Genomic DNA, 26271 nt, shown 5'->3' on the forward strand with positions numbered 1-26271 from the left:
GGACCTCGCAACAAGCGAGGACCTTTCTTTACCGCCCATAAAGGGCGCCCGGCTGGTACTAGCGGGAAAGGCAAGACTCCTCCAGGAGGGTTCAAGAAGGGGACCAACCCAGCCAAACCCGAAGCAAAGGAGTACACAGCCTGAAGGTGCGCCCCCACCCGGTTTCAGGGTGGGGGGACGTTTTCACCGGTATTCAGGACATTAGATCGAGCATCAACCACTACTACCGGTGCGATTCTTCCCTTCCAACATTTAAGTACCACAGGAAGCGGTAGTTACCGTTCCCTGAAAAGATCCTTTCCTTTACCTTTTCCTAAGATTAGTCCCGATACCTCACAGGAATCGGATCTGGTTGACCAGATAGGCCAAGTAGCCTCTAGTCGGGTGACTTCGGTCCCTGAGGTTCAACCAGAAAAGATCACCTTTCCTGATAACTATCAGGTATCTGATAAATGTGTGGGAACAGAAAACGACCAGACTTTCTCGGATGGTCGGGGCCAGATAGCTCTAGGGACGCCTGGTTCAGATCCAATCATCGCCAGTGGTCCTAGAAATTCTAGGCTGGCCTCCTCAAGCCGGCCTGGCCGACTTGGACATGATAGTCGCAGACGTTCCGTGGGAACTTCGTCTCAGGGAGTGTCTGTGGTCTCAAGGACCAATTTACCTTCGTGCTTTACAGTCGCTGGTTTCAATGGCCTGGCCATTGAGACCCAAGTACTGAAGGACAGAGGTTTGTCTACTTCAGTCATTCCTACCCTTATTAAAGCAAGGAAAGCGACTTCCAGCAAAGTCTATTATCACACATGGAAGACTTATATTGCGTGGTGCGAATCTTTAGGATTTCCTCCACGTACCTATTCGGTGACTCGAATATTGGCCTTTTTGCAACAAGGGGTTGAGCAGAAGCTAGCCTTGAGCACCATCAAGGGTCAAGTTTCAGCATTAGCAATCTTCTTTCATAAGCCTTTAGCTACCAAATCCTTGGTGCGGAATTTCATCCAGGGGGTGTGGCACCTGGCTCCTCCAGTCCGCGCGCCCTTACCGCCCTGGGATCTTAATTTAGTTTTGTCGGTTCTACAGAAACCTCCCTTTGAAAACATCAGGGAGATTCCCTTGCTTACTTTATCCCAGAAGGTGGCCTTCTTGGTGGCTATTACTTCTGCTCGCAGGGTGTCAGAACTGGCTGCATTATCATGCCAGTCACCATACCTAGTGATTCATAGGGATAAGGTAGTACTTCATCCTAAGCCATCTTTTCTTCCCAAGGTGGTTTCAGATTTTCATCTGAATGAAGATATTGTACTACCTTCCTTGTGTCCTCAGCCCAAGCATCATCGGGAACATGCGTTGCATTCCTTAGATGTGGTTCGGGCAATCAGGGTATACCTGAAAGCTACGGAATCATTCCGTAAGACGGATTCACTTTTGTGATCACGGATGGCCCCAGAAAGGGTTTGCCTGCATCTGCCGCGACCATTGCCAAATGGATTAGACAAACGGTGGTACAGGCTTATTCTATTAAGGGTCAGAGTCCTCCGTTCCCTGTTAGGGCGCACTCCACTCGAGCGCTCAGTACTTCCTGGGCCTTTCGCCATCAGGCGTCAGTGGTCCAGGTATGTAAGGCGGCCACCTGGTCGTCGGTACATACCTTTACAAAATTCTATAAAATTGATGTGACGGCATCGGCGGATGCCTCATTTGGCCGCAAGGTTTTGCAGGCCGCAATTTGAGGAGACCGGTGGTCTACCTCGAGGGTTTTTTTCTGTTTGAAAAAAAAAAAAAAAAAATTGTTTTCTCTTTTTTTGGTTGAGTCTCATCATTAAGGATGAGCATTGTAAACTTCTAGTTGGCACCGGTTGGGCCTTCTAGATTGGGATTTGATTTCCATTTTCCCACCCCTCAGTTGTGATACTGCTCTGGGACGTCCCGAAGGTGGTGTATCACCGAGGACTACGTCTGTCGATGAGCGCTAGAGAAAAATGGATTTTTGTAAAATCTTACCGTAAAATCCTTTTCTCTTAGCTCATCGACAGACGTAGTCCCCGCCCCTCTGTTTTGGAGTTGGGTTGGGTTAAATTCTCTAAGCACTGCTTTTTCACATAACTGATTTGCTGAGGCAGAGAGAGAGAGGATATACCCTCTGGGACTGCCCCTAGGGTGTGGCCAGAGCTTTTTAATTTCCTGTCTAGTCCTGCTCCTGCGGAGGTAACATAACCCGAAGGTGGTGTATCACCGAGGACTACGTCTGTCGATGAGCTAAGAGAAAAGGATTTTACAGTAAGATTTTACAAAAATCCATTTTTTCCCCACTGTATATCATGAATAAAAAAACGGCAGTTTGATTTCCATCATGTCACGCAGTCTGGCATGTGCTGTTTCTTGCTACCAGGTACATTGTGACCTTAAGGCCCATCTCTTCACATTTTAACGAGTACCAAAATTTGCCAGTAAATGGTCAGTATGCAGGATGATTTCAAGCGAACAGCATGACACCAATTTCCTGTGAGTGCCTCATCTCTGTATTGATATCTGCATCCTACATTGTCAATCATGGGTTTGACCTAATTGTGTATCAGCACTCTCTCTATTGAGATGGTGTGTGTGTGTGTGTGTGTGTGTGTGTGTATATACAGTGTGTATGTACATACACTGCTCAAAAACAATTAAAGGAACACTTTGAAAACGCATCAGATCTCAATAGGGAAAAATATCATGCTAGATATCTGTGCTGATATGGACTGGGTAATGTGTTAGGAACGAAAAGATACCACATCATTTGATGGAACTGAAAATGATCAACCTACAGAGGGCTGAATTCAAAGACATCCCCAAAATCAAAGTGAAAAAATTATGCAGCAGGCTAATCCTTTTTGCTGAAATTTCATTGCAGCAGCTCAAAATGGTGCTCAGTAGTTTTTATGGCTCCATGTGCTTGAATGCATGCCTGACAACGTCGGGGCATACTCCTAATGAGGCGACGGATGGTGTCCTGGGATAATTCCTCTCAGATCTGGACCAAGGCATCACTGAGCTCCTAAACAGACTGAGGCGCAACTTGGGGAGTCGGATGGACCGAAGCATAATGTTTGGATGTCCCAGTGGTGTTCTATAAGATTTAGGTCAGTTGAACGTGGGGGCCATTCAGTGGTATTCCTTCATCCTCCAGGAACTGGCTGCATACTCTCGCCACATAAGGTTGGGCATTGTTGTGTACCAGGAGAAACCCAGGTCCCACTGCACCAGCGTAGGGTCTGACAATGGGTCCAAGGATTTCATCCCAACACTTAATGGCAGTCAGGGTGCCTCCCCAGACCATCACTGACCCGCCACCAAACCGGTCATGCTGAATGATTGTACAGGCAGCATAACGTTCCCCACAGCTTCTCCAGACCCTTTCACGTCTGTCATATGTGCTCAGGGTGAACCTGCTCTAATCTGTGAAAAGCACAGGGTGCCAGTGGCGGACCTGCCAATTCTGGTGTTCAATGGCAAATGCCCATCGAGCTCCACAGTGCCATGCAGTGAACACAGGGCCCCCTTGAGGACATTGGGCCCTCAGGCTACCCTCATGAAGTCTGTTTCTGATTGATCAGAGACATTCACACCAGTGGCTTGCTGGAGGTCATTTTGTAGGGCTCTGGTAGTGCTCATCCTGTTCCTCCTTGCACAAAAGAAGCAGATACTGGTCCTGCTGATGGGTTTAAGAACCTTCTACGGCCCTGCTCAGCTCTCCTAGAGTAACTGCCTGTCTCTTGGAATCTTCTCCATGCTCTTCAGACTGTGCTGGTAGACACAGCAAACCATCTAGCAATGGCATGTATTGATGTGCCATCCTGGAGGAGTAGAACTGCCTGTGCAACCTCTATAGGGTCCAGGTTTTGCCTCATGCTACCAGTAGGGACACTGACCTTAGCCAAATGCAAAACTAGTGAAAAACAGTCAGAAAAGATGAGTAGGGAAAAAATGTCAATGGCCTCCACCTGTAAAACCATTCCTGTTTTGGGGGTTGTCTTATTGTTGCCCATCTAGTGCACTTCTTGTTAATTTCATTAACACCAAAGCAGCTGGTACTGATTAACAACCCCCTCTGCTACTTAACGAACCAGATCAATATCCCATGAGCTTAACTGACTTGATGCTATATTCTGATTAAAAAGCATTCCTTTAATTTTTTTGAGCAGTATATATACATGAGGTGTGGCAAAAAGTATATGTAAACCCTCACTTTGCAAAACAATCCATTCACTTTTTCATAAGTGATCACATTACCTCTGTTCTCAAGAGCTGGGGGAGAAGAAACAGCATCACACTAATCTTCCCAGTGAAAGGCTGTGTTTTCTCTATCGCTCATTGACAGACGTAGTCCTCGGTGATACAGCACCTTCGGGTTATGTTGCCTCCACAGGAGTAGGACTAGACAGGAAATGAAAAATGCTCTGGCCACACCCTAGGGGCAGTCCCAGAGGGTATATCCTCTCTCTCTCTGCCTCAGCAAATCAGTTTTTTTTCTGTCTAGTCAGGAGTAAGGACCTAGATACCTTGCTGGGATCTTCGGTCCTGGCAGGATTTTTTTCTTAGAAAAGAATTTTTTAAGACAGCTTTTTTTCTCCAGTGTTCCTGTGAGATCTTCAAGCAAGAAAGCTGAACTGGGCGACGGGCGGGATGTTGAGATCCAGTGGTCACCCCAGTTCAGCCTACGAGCGCGTGCAGGCCATAGCTCCGCGCTGGGTCGGCCGCGACATAGTCCCACTGGACGGGGACTGACCCTGCGAGTTAAACGTCTCGCTGAAACGCCAAAGACCATGAGTCACGGCGCCCGTATTGGTCGACAGCCCTCCTACCTCGGTGGAGAGGGGTACTGTCAGGAGTTGGCGCCCGCCTGGTTCCGGTATGGTGAGTAGTATGTTCCCCCTTTCCCCCTGACGGGTCTTGTGGTGAACGCGGGCCCCTCTCTGTAATGGTAAGGATGGGTTCCCCTCTATCCTACAACATGTCACAGATCCCCCTAATTGAGTGTGATTTTTGTGTACAAGAAGCCAGGAGGCTTGGTTTGGGAGCTGACAATCTAATTGTAAAAATGTGAAAATGATTGTAGTCAGTGGCAGTACTAGAACTTTACTGTGATAGTATAAGGTATCCTACCTGTCAGTAGCCACAGGGCGATGTCTATACATGTATACTGCATTCCAGATCATTCCTCCAGCTAAGCAGATGCCTCCCGACGGCCACGGACCGCATACGGCCCGCTAGGGTCCGGTACCTCCGACCACGCTGACCACCATGAGGGTGAAGGGTTGTGAGGCCGAGATCCTTCTGCAGACATGCCGCTATTCTGTGCAGGCCGCCGCCATTGTCTGGTAGATCGCACGAGGCCGCCATTTTGGTGTAGCCTCGTGTCTCCAGCATGGGGGCGGCCATGTTTGAGGTGACTCAAACACCTCATGGAGCCAGGGGGAGGAGCCGGCAGGTGTGTTAAGGGGCGGAGCCGCCTCTTTTACCCAGGAAATAGGGCCAAAGACTTCCTGTCTGTAACAAGACAAGCACTGAGCAAGCTGATGAAAACTTCTGTGCATCAGGGATGAGCCTTGGGGTCTGTCTCTCTCTCTGTGGGGTCCAAAAAGGCAGGTAACACTGAGGGGCGCTGTTGCGACTGGGGGACACAAAAAAAAAAAATAATTTTTTTTTTTTTTACTTTGTCATTTTTTTTGTCGCTGGCAAGTGTCTTGTATAATCATTGACCCTGCCGCATAGGTATCCCCACCTGATCCCCTCAAGGTGGCCGCAGGACCCTCCAGTACCCCACTTGTTTTTAATGCATTATCGGCAGTTTTGGAGTCTTTGGTATCCCGGGTGGAGGTGGCCTGTCAGGGACGGGGGTCAAGTAGCGACCCCCGCCTACCCCTATTGTTTATCAGATACTTCAGATACGGATTCGGAGCTGGTCAATGCAGTTGCAGGTCCCTCTTAGGGGGCTGTTGTTTCAGGTAATATCTCCTCAGCAGTGAGGAGCACGTTTCTGCCTCCGCCATAGCACAAGAGTGGTGGATGCACTAGTTGTGTCCGTCCGGGAAACCTTTAGTCTTGAGGTTACACCGGCAGAGGTAGCTGAGACTGAGATTCCTTTTTGGTACTTGTTAGCCTACCAAAAGGGCGAAGGATTTTCCTTTACCCAAATGGGGTCGTTTTGAAACGAACCCCTGTTATTTCCAAACGCATGGCTAGGTGCTATCCGTTTGAGGAATTTCTCTTTATAGGATAGACGGTACCACCTGCTGTCTTGCCACAGACTGTTAGGATAAAAAGACCTCGTAACTAACGAGGACCTTCCTTTTCTGCTCATATAGAGTTGTTCGTTCCGCGAGGGCGGGCGATAAGGCGATACCCTCCAAAGCCCCTTTAGAGGGGTTTCAAAGGGCGCTGGTCGGGTAAACAAAGAGTCCGGCTCAGCCAAGCCTGAAGAATATAGCCTGATGAACCCCTACCCATCTCTGGGGTGGGGGGGGGATGTCTTCACCGGTTTCTGGAGGACACAGGATCGAGTTTCGATCACTTCCACCGGTGCGATTCTTCCCTTCTAACATTGAACGGTTTCAGGGGTTCTATTCGAACCTATTCACAATGCCCAGGAAAGAGGGCAAGGTGCGTCCAAATCTGGACTTGGGAAGAAATAGAGTCCATCCGTACAGTGGTGGCCTCCCTGCATCAAAGAGATTTCCTGGCGTCCATAGACATATAGGATGCCTATCTTTATATCCCCATCATCGCAGGACATCAGCGTTTTTTCGCTTTCCCAAAGATCATCCCTGGTTCCCACCAGGAGACTGAACTATCTGGGCCTAAGGTTGGATACATCCTGGGCAAGAGAGTTTCTCCTTGCTGGGAAACTCCAGAAGGTTCAGTCAACGATTCGGAAGTTGCTGTCCGTCAATTGGCTGGGACTGATGGTGGCCTTCTTAGAGGCAGTACCGTATACCCAGTCTCATACCCGAAATGAAGGAGATTCTTTTTTAATGGAATCAGAATTCCGATTCCCTGGACAATCTGATCCGGTTGAGCGAGCGGACCAGGAAGTCTCCGATGCTCAACCAGGGGAAGTAATTTCTTCCGATAGTATCCAGATTACCAATAAGGGTATCGGAACTGAGAGCGATCAGATTTTGTCTGATTTACTGGATCGAGCAGCTCTAGAGCAGCCCGATTCGGATCCAATCGCATATGGCCTCTTCATCCAGAGGTTTTTCCCTAGCTGTCCCTTCATTGGGACATCCCGGATGTGGATCTGTTGGCACCTTGGCCTAACAGGAAGGTGCGGAGGTTTGTAGCTCGCGCCACGATCCTCTAGCGGACGCAGCAGAAACGCTGATCGCCCCGTGGGGGCAGTATCAGCTACGGCATGCCTTCCATCCTCTCAAGTTGCTGCGGGAACTTCTTTGCAGGATAGAGGTGGAGGGAATTACAGTTATTCTGGAAATTCCGGATTGACCTCGTCGAGCCTGGTACGCCGACTTGGCGAGGCTAGTCGCAGACGCTCCTTGGAGACTTCCTCTCAGGGAGGATTTGCGGTCTCAGGGACCGATCTTCCATCTTGCTTTACAGTCGCTGGCTTAATGGCCTGGCCATTGAGACCCAGGTACTGAAGGACAAGGGAGTGTCAGCTTCAGTTATTCCTACCTCCAGTTAAAGCAAGGAAAGCGACTTCCAGCACATGGAAGTCTTATATTGCATGGTGTGAATCTATTGGATTTCCCCCACATACCTATTCGGTGACCCGAATTTTGGTCTGTCTGCAACAAGGGGTTGAGCAGAAACTATCCTTGAGCACGATCAAGGGTCAGGTTTTCGGCGTTAGCAATCTTCTTTCAAGAAACCTTTGGCTAATCATTCCTTGGTGCGGAATTTCATCCAGGGGGTGCGACATCTGGCTCCGCCAGTGCGCGCACCCTTACCGCCTGGTATCTTAATTTAGTGTGGTCGGTTCTTCAGAAACTTCTCTTTGAAGATATTAGGGAGATTCCCTTGCTTACATTCCCAGAAGCTGGCCTTCTTGGTGGCCATTACTTCTGTACGCAGGGTGTCAGAACTGGCCGCATTATCCTGTCGTTCCCCAGATCTGGTGGTTCATAGGGTAAGGTGGTTCTTCCGAATCCATCCTTCCTTCCTAAAGTGGTTTTCGTAAGACGGACTCACTTTTTGTGATCACGGATAGCCCTTGAAGGGGGTTGCCTGTGTCTGCCGCGACCATATCTACATGGATCAGTCAGACGGTGGTACAGGCTGATTCTATTAAGGGTCGGAATCCTCCGTTCCCTGTTAGGGCGCACTTCACTCGAGCGCTCAGTACTTCCTGGGCCTTTCGCCATCAGGCGTCAGTGGTCCAGGTATGTAAAGCGGCCACCTGGTCGTCGGTACATACCTTTACAAAATTTTATAAAATTGATGTGATGGCATCGGCGGATGCCTCATTTGGCCGCAAGGTTTTGCAGGCCGCAATTTGAGGAGACCGGTGGTCTACCTCGAGGGTTTTTTTCTGTTTGAAAATTTTTTTTTGTTGAGTCTCATCATTAAGGATGAGCATTGTAAACTTCTAGTTGGCACCGGTTGGGCCTTCTAGATTTGGATTTGATTTCCATTTTCCCACCCCTCATTTGTGATACTGCTCTGGGACTTCCCGAAGGTGCTGTATCACCGAGGACTACGTCTGTCAATGAGCGATAGAGAAAAATGGATTTTTGTAAAATCTTACCGTAAAATCCTTTTCTCTTAGCTCATTGACAGACGTAGTACCCGCCCCTCTGTTTTTTTGAGTTGGGTTGGGTTAAATTCTCTAAAGACTGCTTTTATGACATAACTGATTTGCTGAGGCAGAGAGAGAGAGGATATACCCTCTGGGACTGCCCCTAGGGTGTGGCCAGAGCATTTTTCATTTCCTGTCTAGTCCTACTCCTGTGGAGGCAACATAACCCGAAGGTGCTGTATCACCGAGGACTACGTCTGTCAATGAGCTAAGAGAAAAGGATTTTACGGTAAGATTTTACAAAAATCCATTTTTTTTTTGTGGGGGGGGGGGGGGGGGTGTCAGGACAAGCCTGACAATTGGAGGAGAGCTCTCTGAGTTCCTAGCACAGCTTGGAGAACTGTCCGTGGTGTGTTCTGCTGCCTACTGTTTTGTCAGTTTTTAATTGGAAAACAGAAGGACTGACAGGAACACCAGGGATTTCACACAAAGTAAGCAATACAAAGAGAACAGGATATTTTTTCATTCAAGTACATGGTACAGCACGTACATATCAGGAAAGTGAAATGTTGAGTTTACATACTCTTAAATTATTGGAAAGCCTGTGGATTTGTCATGCACAGTCATGTTGGAACAGGAAGGGGTCATCCCCAAACTGTTCCCACAAAGTTGGGAGCATGAATTTGTCCAAAATGTCTTGGTATGCTGACGCCTTAAGAGTTCCCTTCACTGGAACTAAGGGGCCAAGCTCAACCCCTGAAAAAACAACTCAACACTATAATCCCCCTCCGCCATATGATTTGGACCAGTGCACAAAGCAAGGTCCATAAAGACATGGGTGAGCGAGTATGGGGTGGAGGAACTTGACTGGCCTGCATAGAGTCCTGACCTCAACCCAATAGGACACCTTTGGGATAAATTAGAGCGGAGACTGTGAGCCAGGCCTTCTCGTCCACATCAGTGTCTGACCTCACAAATGCACTTCTGAAAGAATGGTCAAACATTCCCATAGACGCACTCCTAAAACTTGTGGACGATCTTCCTAGAAGTGTTTAAGCTGTTAAAGCTGCAAAGGATGGGCCAACTCAATATTGAACCCTACGGACTATGGCCCCTTTCACACATGCTGTCCGTTTGTCCATTTTTCATCCATCTGTTGACATTTACATCAGTTTACATCCGCATCCGTCACATCCGTGTTTTTTTTAAACTGATCAAGGCTCTTTTTTTCTTCCGTTTAAAAAAAAAAACTGATCTGATGAAAAACGGATGTAAACTGACAAATGGTCAATTTTTCATCCATTTTTGCATTGGTAGTGGATGTAAAAAATAATTATGAAAATCTGATGAGCACTGATGAAAAACTGATGACCGCTGATGAATACTTCATCCATTTTGACGTGACTGAACTGATGACATTAAGTCCGCATGTGTAAAAGGGGCCCAAGACTCGGAGGCCATTAGTTCATGTGAGTGTAATGGCAGGCATTACAATACTTTTGGTAATATAGTGTGCGTGTGTGTGTATGTATATATGTGTGTGTGTGTGTGTGTGTATAGCCACCCACTGGGTGGTGAGACAGAAAACATCCCTTAGAACCCTGTAGGGTATGTACAATATAGGGTTCAAACCACTGGTTTATAGCAGAAGTTCTGCCTAAATATGAAGCCATTTATCATTTGCTTTGAGTTTATTAGCATCTATCTCTATAAGACATAAAACAATCATTGGCTCCTATGACTCATAAAGTCAATATATACAGTGGGTACGGAAAGTATTTAGACCCCCTTAAATTTTTCACTCTTTGTTATATTGCAGCCATTTGCTAAAATCATTTAGGTTCATTCTTCTTCCTCATGAATGTACACATAGCACCCCGTACTGACAGAAAAACACAGAATTGTTGATATTGTTGCAGATTTATTAAAAAATAAAAACTGAAATATCACATGGTCCTAAGTATTCAGACCCTTTGCTCAGTATTTAGTAGAAGCCCCCTTTTGATCTAATACAGCCAGGAGTCTTTTTGGGAAAGATGCAACAAGTCTTTCACACCTGGATTTGGGGATCCTCTGCCATTCCTCCTTGCAGATCCTCTCCAGTTCTGTCAGGTTGGATGGTAAACGTTGGTGGACAGCCATTTTTAGGTCTTTCCAGAGATGCTCAATTGGGTTTAAGTCAGGGCTCTGGCTGGGCCATTCAAGAACAGTCACGGAGTTGTTGTGAAGCAACTCCTTCGTTATTTTAGCTGTGTGCTTAGGGTCATTGTCTTGTTGGAAGGTAAACCTTCGGCCCAGTCTGAGGTCCAGAGCACTCTGGAGAAGGTTTTTGTCCAGGATATCCCTGTACTTGGCCGTATTCATCTTTCCCTCGATTGCAACCAGTCGTCCTGTCCCTGCAGCTGAAAAACACCCCCCACAGCATGATGCTGCCACCACCATGATTCACTGTTGGGACTGTATTGGACAGGTGATGAGCAGTGCCTGGTTTTCTCCACACATACCACTTAGAATTAAGGCCGAAAAGTTCTATTTTGGTCTCATCAGACCAGAGAATCTTATTTCTCACCATCTTGGGAGTCCTTCAGGTGTTTTTTAGCAAACTCCATGCGGGCTTTCATGTGTCTTACACTGAGGAGAGGCTTCCGTCGGGCCATAAAGCCCCGGCTGGTGGAGGGCTGCAGTGATGGTTGACTTTCTACAACTTTCTCCCATCTCCTGACTGCATCTCTGGAGCTCAGCCACAGTGATCTTTGGGTTCTTCTTTACCTCTCTCACCAAGGCTCTTCTCCCCCGATAGCTCAGTTTGGCCGGACGGCCAGCTCTAGGAAGGGTTCTGGTCGTCCCAAACATCTTCCATTTGAGGATTATGGAGGCCACTGTGCTCTTAGGAACCTTAAGTGCAGCAGAAATCTTTTTGTAACCTTGGCCAGATCTGTGCCTTGCCACAATTCTGTCTCTGAGCTCTTCAGGCAGTTCCCTTGATCTCGTGATTCTCATTTGCTCTGACATGCATTGTGATCTGGAAGGTCTTATATAGACAGGTGTGTGGCTTTCCTAATCAAGTCCAATCAGTATAATCAAACACAGCTGGACTCAAATGAAGGTGTAGAACCATCTCAAGGATGATCAGAAGAAATGGAAAGCACCTGAGTTAAATATATGAGTGTCACAGCAAAGGGTCTGAATACTTAGGACCATGTGATATTTCAGTTTTTCTTTTTTAATAAATCTGCAACAATGTCAACAATTCTGTGTTTTTCTGTCAGTATGGGGTGCTATGTGTACATTCATGAGGAAGAAGAATGAACCTAAATGATTTTAGCAAATTGCTGCAATATAACAAAGAGTGAAAAATTTAAGGTGATCTGAATACTTTCCGTACCCACTGTACATACTGTATATAATATATCAACACACAAGAAGCTGGGTTGTAGATTTCTTGCAATATACTTTGTCATAACTCAATGTGTGGAAGTTAAACTGCATTAGTAGTCCCTGGCAGGACAGCAATAGAGGTGCATGCACAGTTAGAAGCAGTGTTTCAGTCTGTCTGGCCCCAGAGTTTTCAAAGATCTGTCTTTGATCATATGCTCCAAACATTGTCAATCTAGCTCTTTCCTATCAGCCTGCAGCTATATGTCAGTCTATGACATAGCTCAGCAATCGATCAGGAGCTGCATTCAAAACGGCAGCAGTCTCATTTCCAGGCTAAAGTGCTGTGTGTGAAAACAAGTGACAAGTTCTGGCAAGACGTGTAGATGTAAAGGAAGAAATAATTTACCTAGATGAAATCTTGATTTGTCCTGCAGTTACAATAGTCTAAGTGAGAAGTTCTGCGGGCTGTATGTTTTTAATTTCTTTGAAAACTCACAAGTGATATAATTATAATGAAAAATCTTCAGTACGTTTTGTGTTTAAATTATATGAGTACACATACCTACTGGTTATTGTGTCCGGCGCAAAGAGATGGAACAAAGTGGTGGTAGAATAAGTGTAGAAGTAACGTACTGGATGCACTTTTCTTGCATCCCACTCAATAAAAAAGGGACTCACCAATTTTAAACAGATCGCACATCTGTTACATGTATGTCTTGCCCTTCTTGACAGATTGCTCACATATCAGCGAAAGGCCATACACATCAGATGGCCCCAGCAGACTAGGAAATGATCTGTCCCCACAGACATGTGCACCTGGTTCCTGATCCTGATTTTTAGCTTCTGACAATGCTGACTTCTGGCTTCCTGATCCCGGCTCGTCTGATTACTAGTTTTGAATTTCAAACCCTGGCTTCTGTTTTTGACTATGTTCCTGATCTTTATTATTTTTACTATTACATTAAAGGTGTGATTTTAACAGTTACAATTAAAAACGTACATAATTGTGAAGTAGAAGGAAAATGATAAATGGTTTTCAAATTTTTTTACAAATATCTGAAAAGTGGGGTGTGCATTTGTATTCAGCCCCCCTGAGTCAATACTTTGTGGAACCACCTTTCTCTGCAATTACAGCTGCAAGTCCTTTTGGGTATGCAGCTTTGCACACCTAGAGAGTGAAGTTTTTACTACTTTGTGTTCATAAACAGTGACGCAAACTGCCTCCCTTATTTATGCAGGTTTCAGACAGTGGGAAACGTAAGGAATTACTTTTCCTATAAAAACTCTCCTTAACAACTAGCTTTTGGGCCCTGCCTCCCATTTTGTACTTTAAGTGGGCCAGTCATTGTTTCCTTTTTTTTTGCGTTTACACCTGTAAAAGTTTAAGATGATGCTACCGATTTTGTATGCCCTATGATAGTTGTGCAAGTGTTTATCAAAACAATAAACAAAATAAACTACATTACAAGTACATACAGTGCTTTGAAAAAGTATTCACACCCCTTTAAATGTTCTACATTTTGTCATTTTACTGTCAGGGCTGGGGTTCTGCCATTACTAGCTGCTCTCTTCTCTGTGCTAAAGGCTGCTCAGCTGTCAGTTATTTACCAGTCACTCATGATTTCCACAGTGACTCACCTGGTTACCATTACCTGCTTCATTAGTCCAGCCTACAGCCAGCCTCTTTTTGCTATTTAAGCTGCCTTCCTCATTCCTTCCTTGCCTTTGTGTGGTAAACATCTTCAGTGTGATTCTGCTGTTTTCCTAGTATGACTCTGCCTGGCTGGCATTTCTTCTGGTTCCTGATCCTGATTTTTAGCTTCTGACAATGCTGACTTCTGGCTTCCTGATCCCGGCTCGTCTGATTACTAGTTTTGAATTTCAAACCCTGGCTTCTGTTTTTGACTATGTTCCTGATCTTTATTATTTTTACTATTACATTAAAGGTGTGATTTTAACAGTTACAATTAAAAACGTACATAATTGTGAAGTAGAAGGAAAATGATAAATGGTTTTCAAATTTTTTTACAAATATCTGAAAAGTGGGGTGTGCATTTGTATTCAGCCCCCCTGAGTCAATACTTTGTGGAACCACCTTTCTCTGCAATTACAGCTGCAAGTCCTTTTGGGTATGCAGCTTTGCACACCTAGAGAGTGAAGTTTTTGCCCATTCTTCTTTGCAAAATAGCTCAAGCTCTGTCAGATTGGATGGAGAGCATCTGTCAACAGCCATTTTCAAGTCTTGCCACAGATTCTCAATTGGATTTAGGTCTGGACTTTAACTGGGCTATTCTAACACATGAATATGCTTTTATCTAAACCATTCCATTGTAGCTCTGGCTGTATTTTTAGGGTCGTTGTCCTGCTGGAAGGTGAACTTCTGCCTTAGTCTCAAGTCTTTTGCAGACTCAAACAGGTTTTCTTCTAAGAATTGTCCTGTATTTCGCATCATCCATCTTCCCATCAACTCTGACCAGCTTCTGAAGAAAAGCATCCCCTCAACATGATGTTGCCACCACCATATTTCATGGTGTGTTCACGGTGATGTTCAGTGTTAGTTTTTCACCACACATAGTGTTTTCCTTTTAGGCCAAAAAGTTCAATTTTGGTCTCATCTGACCAAAGCACCTTCTTCCACGTGTCTGTGTCCCCCACATGGCTTCTCACAAACTGCAAACGGGACTTCTTATGGTTTTCTTTCAACAATGGCTTTTTTCTTGCCACTCTTCCATAAAGGCCAAATTTGTGGAGTGCACGAATAATAGTTGTCCTGTGGACAGATTTTCCCACCTGAGCTGTGCATATCTGCAGTTCCTCCAGAGTTACCAAGGGCCTCTTGGCTGCTTCTCTGATTAATGCTCTCCTTGCCTGGCCTGTCAGTTAAGAGGAACGACCATGTCTTGGTAGGTGTTCAGTTTTGCCATACTCTTTCCATTTTCTGATGTTGGAATAAACAGCACTCCGTGAGATGTTCAAAGCTTGGGATAATTTTTATAACCTAACCCTGCTTAAAACTTCTCCACAACTTTAGCCCTGACCTGTCTGGTCACTCTGGTGTGTTCATTGCCCTTCATAATGCTGTTTGTTCACTAAGATTCTTTAGGTGGACTCTATTTACTAATTAGGTGACTTCTGAAGGCAATTGGTTCCACTACATTTTAGTTAGGGGTATCGGAGTAAAGGGGGCTGAATACAAATGCACGCCACACTTTTTAGATATTTATTTTAAATAGTTTTGAAAACCATTTATCATTTTCCTGTGTTTCCTGTTTCCACGTCTATCACATAAAATCCTAATAAAATACATTTACATTTTTGGTTGTAACATGACAAATTGTGGAAAATTTCAAGGGGTATAAATACTTTTTCAAGGCACTGTAAGTAAGAAGTGAAGATGCCAGTGTTATCACTAGTAATTTAAACAGTGCAGTGTTTATAAATGGATGTAATTGGTGGTAATCGGTGGTCTTTTAGTAGCTATTACCATAAATTATTAATTACAGACAGTCCTAGGTACCACCTAGCTGTAAATTTATGGTCACTGAAGTGATCATAAATGTAAAGCCTGAGTAAACTATTCTGCATGCTGCAAACAGTTCAACAACAGTTTTGGTAGCAGCATTTAAACCAGAGGTGTCAAACTCAAATTCAACATGGGCCGCATAGGGCTGGTTGAACCTGTAAAATTATATAAATGTATGTACTCTTTGGCTCCATTCATACCAGATCGTAGTCCAGTGACAGCTGCTGTACTGCAATTTTTTTTTTTTTTTTTTTTTTGTGGAGCTTTCTTGGGGCGGCACCATTCGTTTGAATGAGCCTCCCTCCGCTCCAAAGAAGCTCAAGTACCAAATCTTGGCACAAGCCAAGAGCATTTAGCATTGTGATTTTTGCCACAATTTTAGAGCGTTTTGTCACTCGGCAATCGTGGCAAAATCGCACCGCATATAAGGTGCCACTAAACTCTTGCCAGCCGCAATACGTATATATACGTTGCGGTTTTCAAGTGGTTTACTGAGATTATGCCCCCCCCCCCCCTGCTTGCCTGTGTTTCTTGGGCTTACCGTTTCCGCCGGTGCGCCTGAGAAACAATCCGATAGTGCAACCAGCTGCTCCCACAGGCGATCAAAGAGTTGACACTCTTTGATCAACTCTATGGCCTTGGAGGACCGGAACGACATCATAATGTCACGCACGCATGTGGAAACGGTATTTGAACCACACGTAAGGTATCGCCATAAATGTTGGAGCAAGAGGAATAATTTTAGTGCTAGACCTCCTCTGTAACCCTAAACAGGTAACTTGTAAAGGCATTTAAAGTGTCAACTATGGAGATTTTTAAGTACTGTAGTTTGTCGCCATTCTACAAGCATGCGCGATTTTAAAGTTCGGCATGTTAGGTATCTATTTACTCGGTGTAACATCATCTGTCACATTATACCAAAAAATTGGGGTAACTATTGTGGGGGGTTTTTTTTCATTAAAGTGTATTTAAAAAAATTGCGTTTGCCAAACCGGTGCACAAATACCGTGTGACATAAAATATTGCAGCGATTGCCATTTTATTTCCTAAGGTTTCTGCTAAAAAAATGTATAATGTTTGGGGGTTATAAGTAGTTTTCTAGCAAAAAATACTGATTTAAACTTGTTAACAAAAAGTGCCAGAAAAAGCCTGATCAGCAAGTGGTTAAGAAATAATGGCATCGCAAACGCGAGCAGTGTTATGCCGCGATTTTTGAATCACGGACCGAATCGCGCAATTCCAGGTGCTGTGTGAATGGAGCCTAAATCATCATGAGTGATTGCCTTTGCATTCGATTATTACTAGTTTTAGTAATAAATTAAGACTTCAGCTCAAAAGGGCAGGTGCGAACCGGCACAGAGCCCACCCACACTCCTGTAGCAGATGATGCAAGTCTGAAAAGGAGGATTGCACAACGCTGGTATCATTTACAAGAAACGTTTTTGGAGACTGCTCAGACAGAACATGTTTCTGCCATGGTGTTCTGTCTGACCAATCTCCAATAACATTTCTTGTGGATGATACCAGCGGGATGCGACCCTCCCTTTTCAACTGGCATATAATTGTATTCTCATAATAATTATAAGCAGATGTCCAGAGCACCCCACTCCCCCTCACATCAGATATTATGCCCCCCACCATCAAAAGTCAAGAGTTCCCCACCCTCCCTTATATAACAGTGCACCCCACCTTATGTTGTGCTGCTGCTAAGAAGAAGCTGGGGGCAGAGCTAGGAAGCAGAAAGTGCGGGGTCTGGAGGAGGACTAGAGGAGGGGTGGAGTCTGCTGAATGCTGAGGCCAGGAGAGGTAAAGACGAGGGGTCTTGCGGCTTCACAGAGAGGCGCAGGCTCTGTAGGCAGAGTTCTGTCCTCCTCTCTGCTGCTAACTTCTGAGACAAGATGGGCTGCCGCAGCTGCAGGAGTGGTGCAAGGACCAAATGAAATTGCCTCGCAGGCCTGATGCAGCCCATGGGCCTTTTGTTTTACACATGGGAGTTAAAGGGTTAAATAGGACCAAAACTGTGGAGGCTTTGCAAAAAAGTATTGCCACCTCTTTCCTCCAGTAACTGATTGGAGAATTTTTAAGACGCAGCCAGAGAGGTGCAGGAAGCACAGATCCACCAAATTAAAGATGCAAGAAGTGTCCTTGCACTGCAGCTTTCCTTCAGCAAGTAGAACATTGAGCAGCACATTATTGACATCAGCAGATCTTATTAAACTTACTGTTATAGACAGCAGTCCTTAAGGCTACATTCTCACCTGAGTGTAGCGTTTTCGCGTGTTTTTTACCACGATTTTTACCGCGATTTACAGGCGTTTTTTTGTACAGGCGTTTTTTGATTGAATAGATACCAATTGAAAACGCCTGTAATCTGCCAAAAAAGAAGCTCATGTACTTTTTTGGGCGTTTTGCTTACAGCGTCAAAACGCTCAGATGTGAAGGAGCCATTGAAATGAATAGGATTTGTCTTGTTGGGCGTTTTGAGAGCTGATCCTAGAGCAGAAAAACTCCCCAAAAACGCCCCAAAACGCCTAGATGTGAACGGAGCCTTAGATCCTACACTGTTTATAAACAGCCAGGAGGCTGTAGGCACAGGAATACTTATTTACACAGTTGCATACTAGAAAGTTGCCCCCTTGCTAACATTGCATAGAAGGGGAAAGCTAGGTAGGATTTTTCAGCAATTAAAATGTAAATGGCAGTGTTGTAACAATGTAACAAAAATAAAGTAGGGTTTTAACCCAACTTTACTGCAGAGGTGGAAGTAAAACTTTTTGAAGTGGTTCTAAAAACCTTTCTGCATGCAGCTGCCCTCCAGCCCCCTTTATATTTACCTGAGCCCAATCTCTATCCAGCGATATGCACAAGAGCAGGGGGGGGCGGGCCCTGTTGTGGGTGTCTTATGGACACACAGAGGGGGGTATTGGAGCGAGCACACACTAATGCCCCAATAGCAAGGGGCTTAATATGGGGGCAGTCAGCGGCAGGGAAGAGCCAGGAGCACTGATTGGGGACCCGAGAAGAGAAGGATCAGGGCTGCTCTGTGCAAAATCATTGCACAAAGCAGATAAGTATAACATGTTATTAAAAAAAAAAAATGTAAACCTTTACAATCACTTTAGGTCTATACCTTGTCTTCTTCAGTACCATCAAAAACAGAGCTCTTCAGCTGTTTATATCTGGATGTGGACCCAGGAATGTTTTGCTGCTGCAGTTCTCGGGTGACATAAGGGTCTAATGTTTGATTCAATCTAAATAATTAGCTTTGGACATGCACCTCTTTGGTCCTATCAGTAAACAGTGAATGGCTGCATTCACTCTTTTTTTATTTGTTCTTGTTTTTTTTCATTGGGTTGTCATTCTATTAGTAATCTTACACTGATGTTCCCATTTGGTTTAATTCTGCAGTATTCTGCTGCTGTGATTTGGTTATAATGTTGTTTACAAATCTTTAAAACTGAAGTATTTTGAATTTTTTTGCATAGTTGCATTAATATAACTTTTACAAATGTAAGTGTAAATCTCATACCTGTCTGGATTTACCATAAATTGGTCTAAATCTGTTTGTATGCCCCTTGACCTGCTGGTGTCGCCCCTCCCCGTAGGTGCCTCTCAGATTGCTATTGTTAGTTCTTTTAGATACCTGGGGGTGGTGATATCCCCGAATCCGTCAAAATACCTGACACTTAATTTAACTCCTTTACTAGACAGACAACGGATTAAATGTCAAGGTTGGTGCAAGTTACCATTGTCAGTAGTGGGGAGAGTAAATCTACTAAAGATGATCTGGGCCCCACAGCTCTTATATATCTTCCATAATATCACCTATGTGGATTTCTAATAAGTGGTTTAAACTAGGGCTGCAACTAACAGTTATTTTCGATTAGGTGGCCGTTTATTGATTCGATTAATCAGATTTAAAAAAAAACTCAAAGTGTAGCGTATAATTTATTTATGTAAAGTTTAAAAAAAAAAAGACCATTTTTTTCTTGAATATCTCTATGCAGTGGTAAATACATATAACCAGCTATATGGTGAGAAAACATATACCTGTGCTCAAATCCAAACAGCTTGTACATGTATTTTAAACTATCGGGTCCTGAAGGGGTGTGACCACATATTAGCAGTACATATTCTTTATGGACTACCGTATATGTAAACTAAATATCCCTGTTTTTCATTGTATAGTTTGCTGGAAAGTGTGTCCTGATACTAAAACCAATAAATTTTTTGCAATTCTTTTTACTTGCATTAAGTTCTGTTAAATGAAGTTTCAAGCTGCAATGAAATCAGAGGTCCAAATTGCACTATGTGGCTTTAAAATTACGCTGAAGTAGCGCAATGTCAAAGCCACAGAAGAACGGTAATATTTTTTCATTAGTCTAAAAAAAAAAAAAAACTGTCATGACATTAAAAGTAGATATTGGTAAACGATATCGGGAAGTACTTGAGAAAAAGTATCAGTACTTGTATTTCCTCTTCTGGGGTGCCTTGTTGGCGCTTCTTGCTCCTCCTGTCCTAAGAGTGGCCCTATAGCAAAGTAAAATAAAATTGCCTTTAGAATCGCTTCAAATCACTTCCTTCTCCTTGCCAGGACTACTCCTTGCCATGAGGCATTGCTCCTCACACATTCACATGCTTACTGACATGTATGGAGGGTGTATTGACATGTATGGAGGGCAGGAATGGGCTCGGGCGTGTTCGGGATCCCGCCAGGAAGCCGACACTGCACACAGCTAATCACAGGCAGTAAGACATATCCTGATCTGCAGCTGCACAGATTGGGAAATGTCTCACTGCCTGTGATTAGCTGTGTGCCGTGTCGGCTTCCTGGCAGGATCAGGAAGATGGGATCCCGTACACGCACAAGCCCATCTCTACTGGAGGGTGTACTGAGCTATAGGTGCGCTGCACTGTGTATACTTACATGTATAGGTGGTGTACTGAGCTGTAGGTGTGCTGCATGGTGTATACTGACGTGTATGGAGGGTGTACTGAACTGTATGTGTGCTGCACTGTGTATATTATATTGACCTGTATGGACGGTGTACTGAGCTATATGTGTGCTACACTGTATTTTCTGATATGTAAACAAATAATGCATTCTGAATGCAGGCCAATTAATCGACTGACCAACTAATTGACTATGAAAATAGTTGACAACCATTTTCATAGTTGATCAGGTGATCACCTTTTATTTTTCGGACTATATATATATATATATATATATATATATATATATATATATGCAATAATTATGGTCTGATTGATCTGTATACCATATTATTGGGCTGTATGGTCACTTACAATCCTTGTCCATAAAAAAGCTGCAAATCATTGTAGTAGTTGCCACTACCACAGTAATAGTAGCCGTGTTCTGGGTCCATTGCCCTTCTGTATAGTAATCACAGGGTATCACTTGCTTGGCACTGCCACCATTCACAAAAAGTCTTGTATTTTCTTCAGTGAATACAAGACATTCTTTGATTGGATGGTGTAGAAGTTGTGATGTCACCACCCTGCCTCTCCACCTGGTCCAGTTGAAGACTATTTTGTATTTAACCACTTACCGACCAGCCGCCACCTATACGTCGGCAGGTTCCCGCGAATCGCCATACCTGTACGGTGGTTCACGGGAGCGATCCTGAGGGGTGGGGGCACACCGCTGGAGGCGCACGTGCATGCATTCGCCAGCGGGGAAGCTGAGGCGTGGGGTCGGCAGCCGCGATTGCTGCCAGGTGCCCACAATCACTCCCCGTAGAGAGAGAACAGGGGTCTGCTGTTCTAAACACAGCAGGCCATTGTTCTCTCTGTAATCATCACAGGGCTCCTGTGTTCTTCCTATTTAGGAACACAGGTCCCTGTGATGATTCCATAAGCCCACCCCCCCCACAGAAAACACCCCCTAGGCATACATTTATTCCTTTGATCGCCCCTGGGTTAACCCCCTCCCCTGCTAGTGTCATTATTACAGTAACAGTGTATATTTTTAGCACTAATTACTGTAGTAGTGTCACTGGTCCCCCCAAAAGTGTCAAAAATGTCAGTTAGGTGTCCGATCTGTCCGCCGCAGTGTTGCAGTCCCGCTAAAAATCACTTATCCCCGCCATTACTAGTAAAATAAATAAATAAAAATGGCATAAACCTTTCCCCTAGTTTGTAGACGCGATAACTTTTGCGCAAACCAATCTACGCCTTTTGAGATTTTTTTTTTTTACCAAAAATATGTCGCAGAATACAAATTGGCCTAAAATTATGAAAATTTTGTTTTTTAAATTTTATTTTATTGGGAATGTTATATAGCAGAAAGTAAAAAATATTGTTTTTTTTTTTTTTTTTCAGAATTGTCGCTCTTTTTTTTTTTTTATATATATAGCGCAAAAAATTTTAAAAAAGCACAGGTGATCAAATACCACCAAAAGAAAGCTCTATTTGGGGGGAAAAGGGACATCAATTTTATTTGGGTACAGTATTGCAGGACCGCGCAATTGTCAGTTAACCACTTAAGCCCCGGAAGATTTTACCCCCATTCCGACCAGGGGGTATTTTGCGATTTGGCACTGCGTGACTTTAACGGACAATTGCGCGGTCGTGCGACGCTGTACCTAAACAAATTTGATGTCCTTTTCTTCCCACAAACAGCGCTTTCTTTTGGTGGTATTTGATCACCTGTGCAATTTTTTTTTTTAACATGCGCTATAAACAAAAAAGAGCGAAAATTTTGCAAAAATAACAATATTTTTCACTTCTTTAGATGAAATTCCCCCAAAAAAATGTAAAAATCAAAATTTTTTAACATTTTAGGCCAATTTGTTTTCTGCTACCTATGCTTGGTAAAAAAAAATCACAATAAGCGTATTTTGATTGGTTTGCGCAAAAGTTATTGCGTTTACTAACTAAGGGAAACATTTTTGTCATGTTGTTTTTTTTTAACGAGTAATGGCGGCGATCTGCGATTTTTTTTTTTTTTTTTTTTTGCGGGACTGCGACATTGCGGCGGACAGATCGGACCCTTGACTGACATTTTTGACACTTTTGGGGGTACCAGTGACATTACTACAGTAATCAGTGCTATAAATATGCACTGTTACTGTAAAAATTACACTGGCAGGGAAGGGGTTAACTTTATTGGGGAAGGAGGGGTTAAGTGTGTCCCTAGGGGCATGTTTCTAACTGTCATTGGACATGGCTACTGGTGTAAGAACAGAGATCAACGGTCCTACATAGTAGAACCGTTTGCTCTCCATTTTTACACAGGGGAGAATGACAGGCGGCTTTGTTTACATTAGCCGCCTGCCTTTCTCCCTTCACGGCGCACGATCGCGAGTGACTGGCGGACATCGGGTCCGCCGGTCACACGCACTGACTTCTTGGGGAACGAGCTGGGGCGGGCGCGCGCTCGCCCGCTATTGGCTCACAAGCCAGTGACAGGCTAGTGACGTACCCATACGTAAGTTTGCCTGGCCGGGGCTGACCGCCGCAGTATATGTACTTGCGGCGGTCGGCAACTGGTTAAAGTAACGCAATGCCGAATCGCAAAAAATGGCCTGATCATTAAGAGGGAAAATGTTCCGGTCCAGAAGTTGTTAAGAAAAAAAATACAAAATGTTCTGTGAATTGCTGTAATGCCGGGCGAGCCCTCCCCCAGTGGTAAATATACAGAAGGGCAGCCAATTGGCACATGACCAGTAGTGGTGACTACTGCAGTGATTTGCAGCTTCAACAAAGATTGCTCATGTATGAGATATGCAAACTTACATTGATCCAAGCTGGACCAATGTAATTAGGCAATACAATTCATACCTAGACTTCAGCTTTAACACCATTCTTAAGCACTTTATTTTAAGTCATGTGATTGAAATTTTCAAATTTCATTGGACTCAACTGAAAATAAGTGTCACTTTTTTGAAAATAAGGATACTTATCCTGGTGTGTTAGCTTTGTGAATTGAGCCTAATGTCATAGCAAATTGGAAGATTAATCAGACATACATTCGTTCTTTGTTGTTCACCTATTGCATGGTTGAACATTTGCCATCATTTGCTTGGGTAATACATGCAGGGAATGTGCAGCAGATGTTCTTGCATTGACTCAAGTTATATACAGTGAATCCGGAAAGTATTCACAGCGCTTCACTTTTTCCACATTTTGTTATGTTACAGCTTTATTCCAAAATGGAATAAATTAATTATTTTCCCTAAAATTCTACAAACAATGCCTCATAATGACAGCGTGAAAGAAGTTTGTTTGAAATCTTTGCAAATTTATTAAAAATAAAAAACTCCCATGTACATACAGTAACTATTCACAGCCTTTGCCCAATACTTTGTTGAAGCACCTTTGGCACCAAAACCTTTAAGTCTTTTTGAGTATGATGCTACAAGCATGGCACACCTATTTTTGGGCAGTTTCTCCCATTCTTCATTGCAGGACCTCTCAAGCTCCATCAAGTTGGATGGGGAGCTTTGGTGCACAGCCATATTCAGATCTCTCCAAAGATATTCAATCAGGTTTAAGTCTAGGCTCTGGCTGGACCACTCAAGGATATTCACAGAGTTGTCCTGTAGCTACTCCTTATCTTGGCTGTGTGCTTAGGGTCGTTGTCCTGTTAAGAAGATGAACCTTCACCCCCAGTCTGAGGTCCAGAGCACTCTGGAGCAGGTTTTCATCAAGGATGTCTCTGTACATTGCTGCATTCTTCTTTCCCTCAATCCTGACTAGTCTCCCAGTCCCTGCCACTGAAAAACATCCCCACAGCATGATGCTGCCATCACCGTGCTTCACTGTAGGGATGGTATTGAGCGGCGCCTGGTTCCCTCCAAACATTTCGCATGCCATTCAAACCAAAAGGTTTCATCAGACCAAAGAATTTTGGTCCTTATGGTCTAAGAGTCCTTCAGGTGCCTTTTGGCAACCTCCAGGTGGGCTGCCATGTGCCTTTTACTGAGGAATACAGGCCTGATTGGTGGAGTGCTGCAGAGATGGTGGTTCTTCTGCAAGGTTCTCCTCTCTCCACAGAGAAATGCTGGAGCTCTGTCAGAGTGACCATAAGGCCCTTCTCCCCCAAACACTTAGTTTGGCCAACCGGCCCACTCTAGCAGGAGTCCTGGTGGTTCCAAAATTCTCCCATTTATGGGTGATGGAGGCCACTGTGCTCATTGGGACCTTCAATCCTGCAGAAATTTTTCTGTACCCTTCCCCAGATCTGTGCCTCCATACAATTCTGTCTCGAAGATCTACAGACAATTCTTTGGACTTCATGGCTAGGTTTTAGCTCTGAAAAGCCCGGTTAACTGTGGGACCTTATATAGACAGGTGTGTGCCTTTCCAAATCATGTCCAATCAACTGAGTTTACCACAGGGGGACTCCAATCAAGTTGTAGAAACATCTCAAAGATGATCAGAGAATGCACCTGAGCTCAGTTTTGAGTGTCATGACAAACGCTTGTGAATACTTATGTACATGTGATTTTTTTTTTCATTTTTTACTTTTAATAAATTTGCAAAGATTTCAAACAAACTTCTTTCACGATGTCATTATGGGGTATTGTTTGTAGAATGTTGAGAAAAATAATGAATGTAATCCATTTTGGAATAAGGCTGTAACATACCAAAATGTGGAAAAAGTGAAGCGCTGTGAATACTTTCCAGATTCACTGTACATAAACCCACATGAGTATAATACTATATACCCAGACATGTCTTTTTTCCTACAGATGTGGTGCCACCTACCATCAGCTAATGAGCACAGTGGGCATACATCCAACCTGTGCTGAGGAAGTGACTAAGCTGCACATCACCAAGCGTTCAGGACTGGACCCCACAGTCACTGGCTGCTGAGGTTAACTACCATCCCTGAGAATAAAGTGCCATCTGCCTGCATGAGAAGGAGAGAACTATCACCATCATTCTGCTACATGTAATCACTTTGCTCTGAGCCATGTGATACATGTCAGGTCCTCTGGAATCAAAGGAATTATTTCTAATTCATCCTGAGAGGCTTCTGCCAGCAGTAAATTACATTTGAACCTCGGTGCACATTTCATACCACACTCAAAGCATTCGTGACATGTCTGAAGTTAAATCAGGTGGAAAGGAGTTGATAAGTTAGACATCTCTGCTGACATCTTCTATTTCTGCAAACATCCAGGAGGTGGAACTGCAAGACCAGGAGATGCTGAGGCCACAGGTAAGCTGTGTAATGTAATCCAGCACCCTGCCTGCTCTATGCCTAGGGACAAACCATTACAGGAACTTCTTTCTATATTTAGAGTTCATTCATCATAGAAGAGCATAGAAAATGAGTTGTCTTTACATTTCATCTGATATAGTATAAAATGCATACCACCACTTTCCCAAAGCCAATCACTTTGCTGGATTACACTAATAGCTTTAATGTTGAAAACTCATTTTTCTTTCTGCATTTATTTACGGTCGTATCTTTCTTTTTCGGAATGTTCTACCTTTGTGTTTGTTTTTCTTGTGTAAGTGCAAAAATGTATCTGATTTTTATCTCCAGCTGTCAGGATGTTTTACCTGTTTGCGTGTTGGTTTGCAGCTCTGAAATGGTTGCGCTTTCTTTTCATTGACCAGGAATTTAATTACATGTCTTTGGTGCTAGATGCTATGCAATAAT

The 26271-nt window shown here is 44.0% G+C and overlaps 1 protein-coding gene across 1 annotated transcript in view; it reads left to right on the forward strand.

Annotated features, from left to right (window-relative positions):
- The window catches only part of TXNRD2 (thioredoxin reductase 2), a 204819-nt gene extending 178996 nt beyond the window's left edge, over positions 1 to 25823 (forward strand). Inside the window, exon 17 of the mRNA XM_082268343.1 lies at positions 25352 to 25823. Within this exon, the coding sequence (XP_082124469.1) occupies positions 25352 to 25475 (124 nt within the window). The 3' untranslated portion in view covers positions 25476 to 25823. The remainder of the gene's footprint in view (positions 1 to 25351) is intronic.
- Positions 25824 to 26271: the final 448 nt, after the last annotated feature.

The sequence above is a fragment of the Pelophylax lessonae genome, assembly GCF_965119305.1.
Source record: "Pelophylax lessonae genome assembly, chromosome: 1".
NCBI classification, from domain to species: domain Eukaryota; kingdom Metazoa; phylum Chordata; class Amphibia; order Anura; family Ranidae; genus Pelophylax; species Pelophylax lessonae.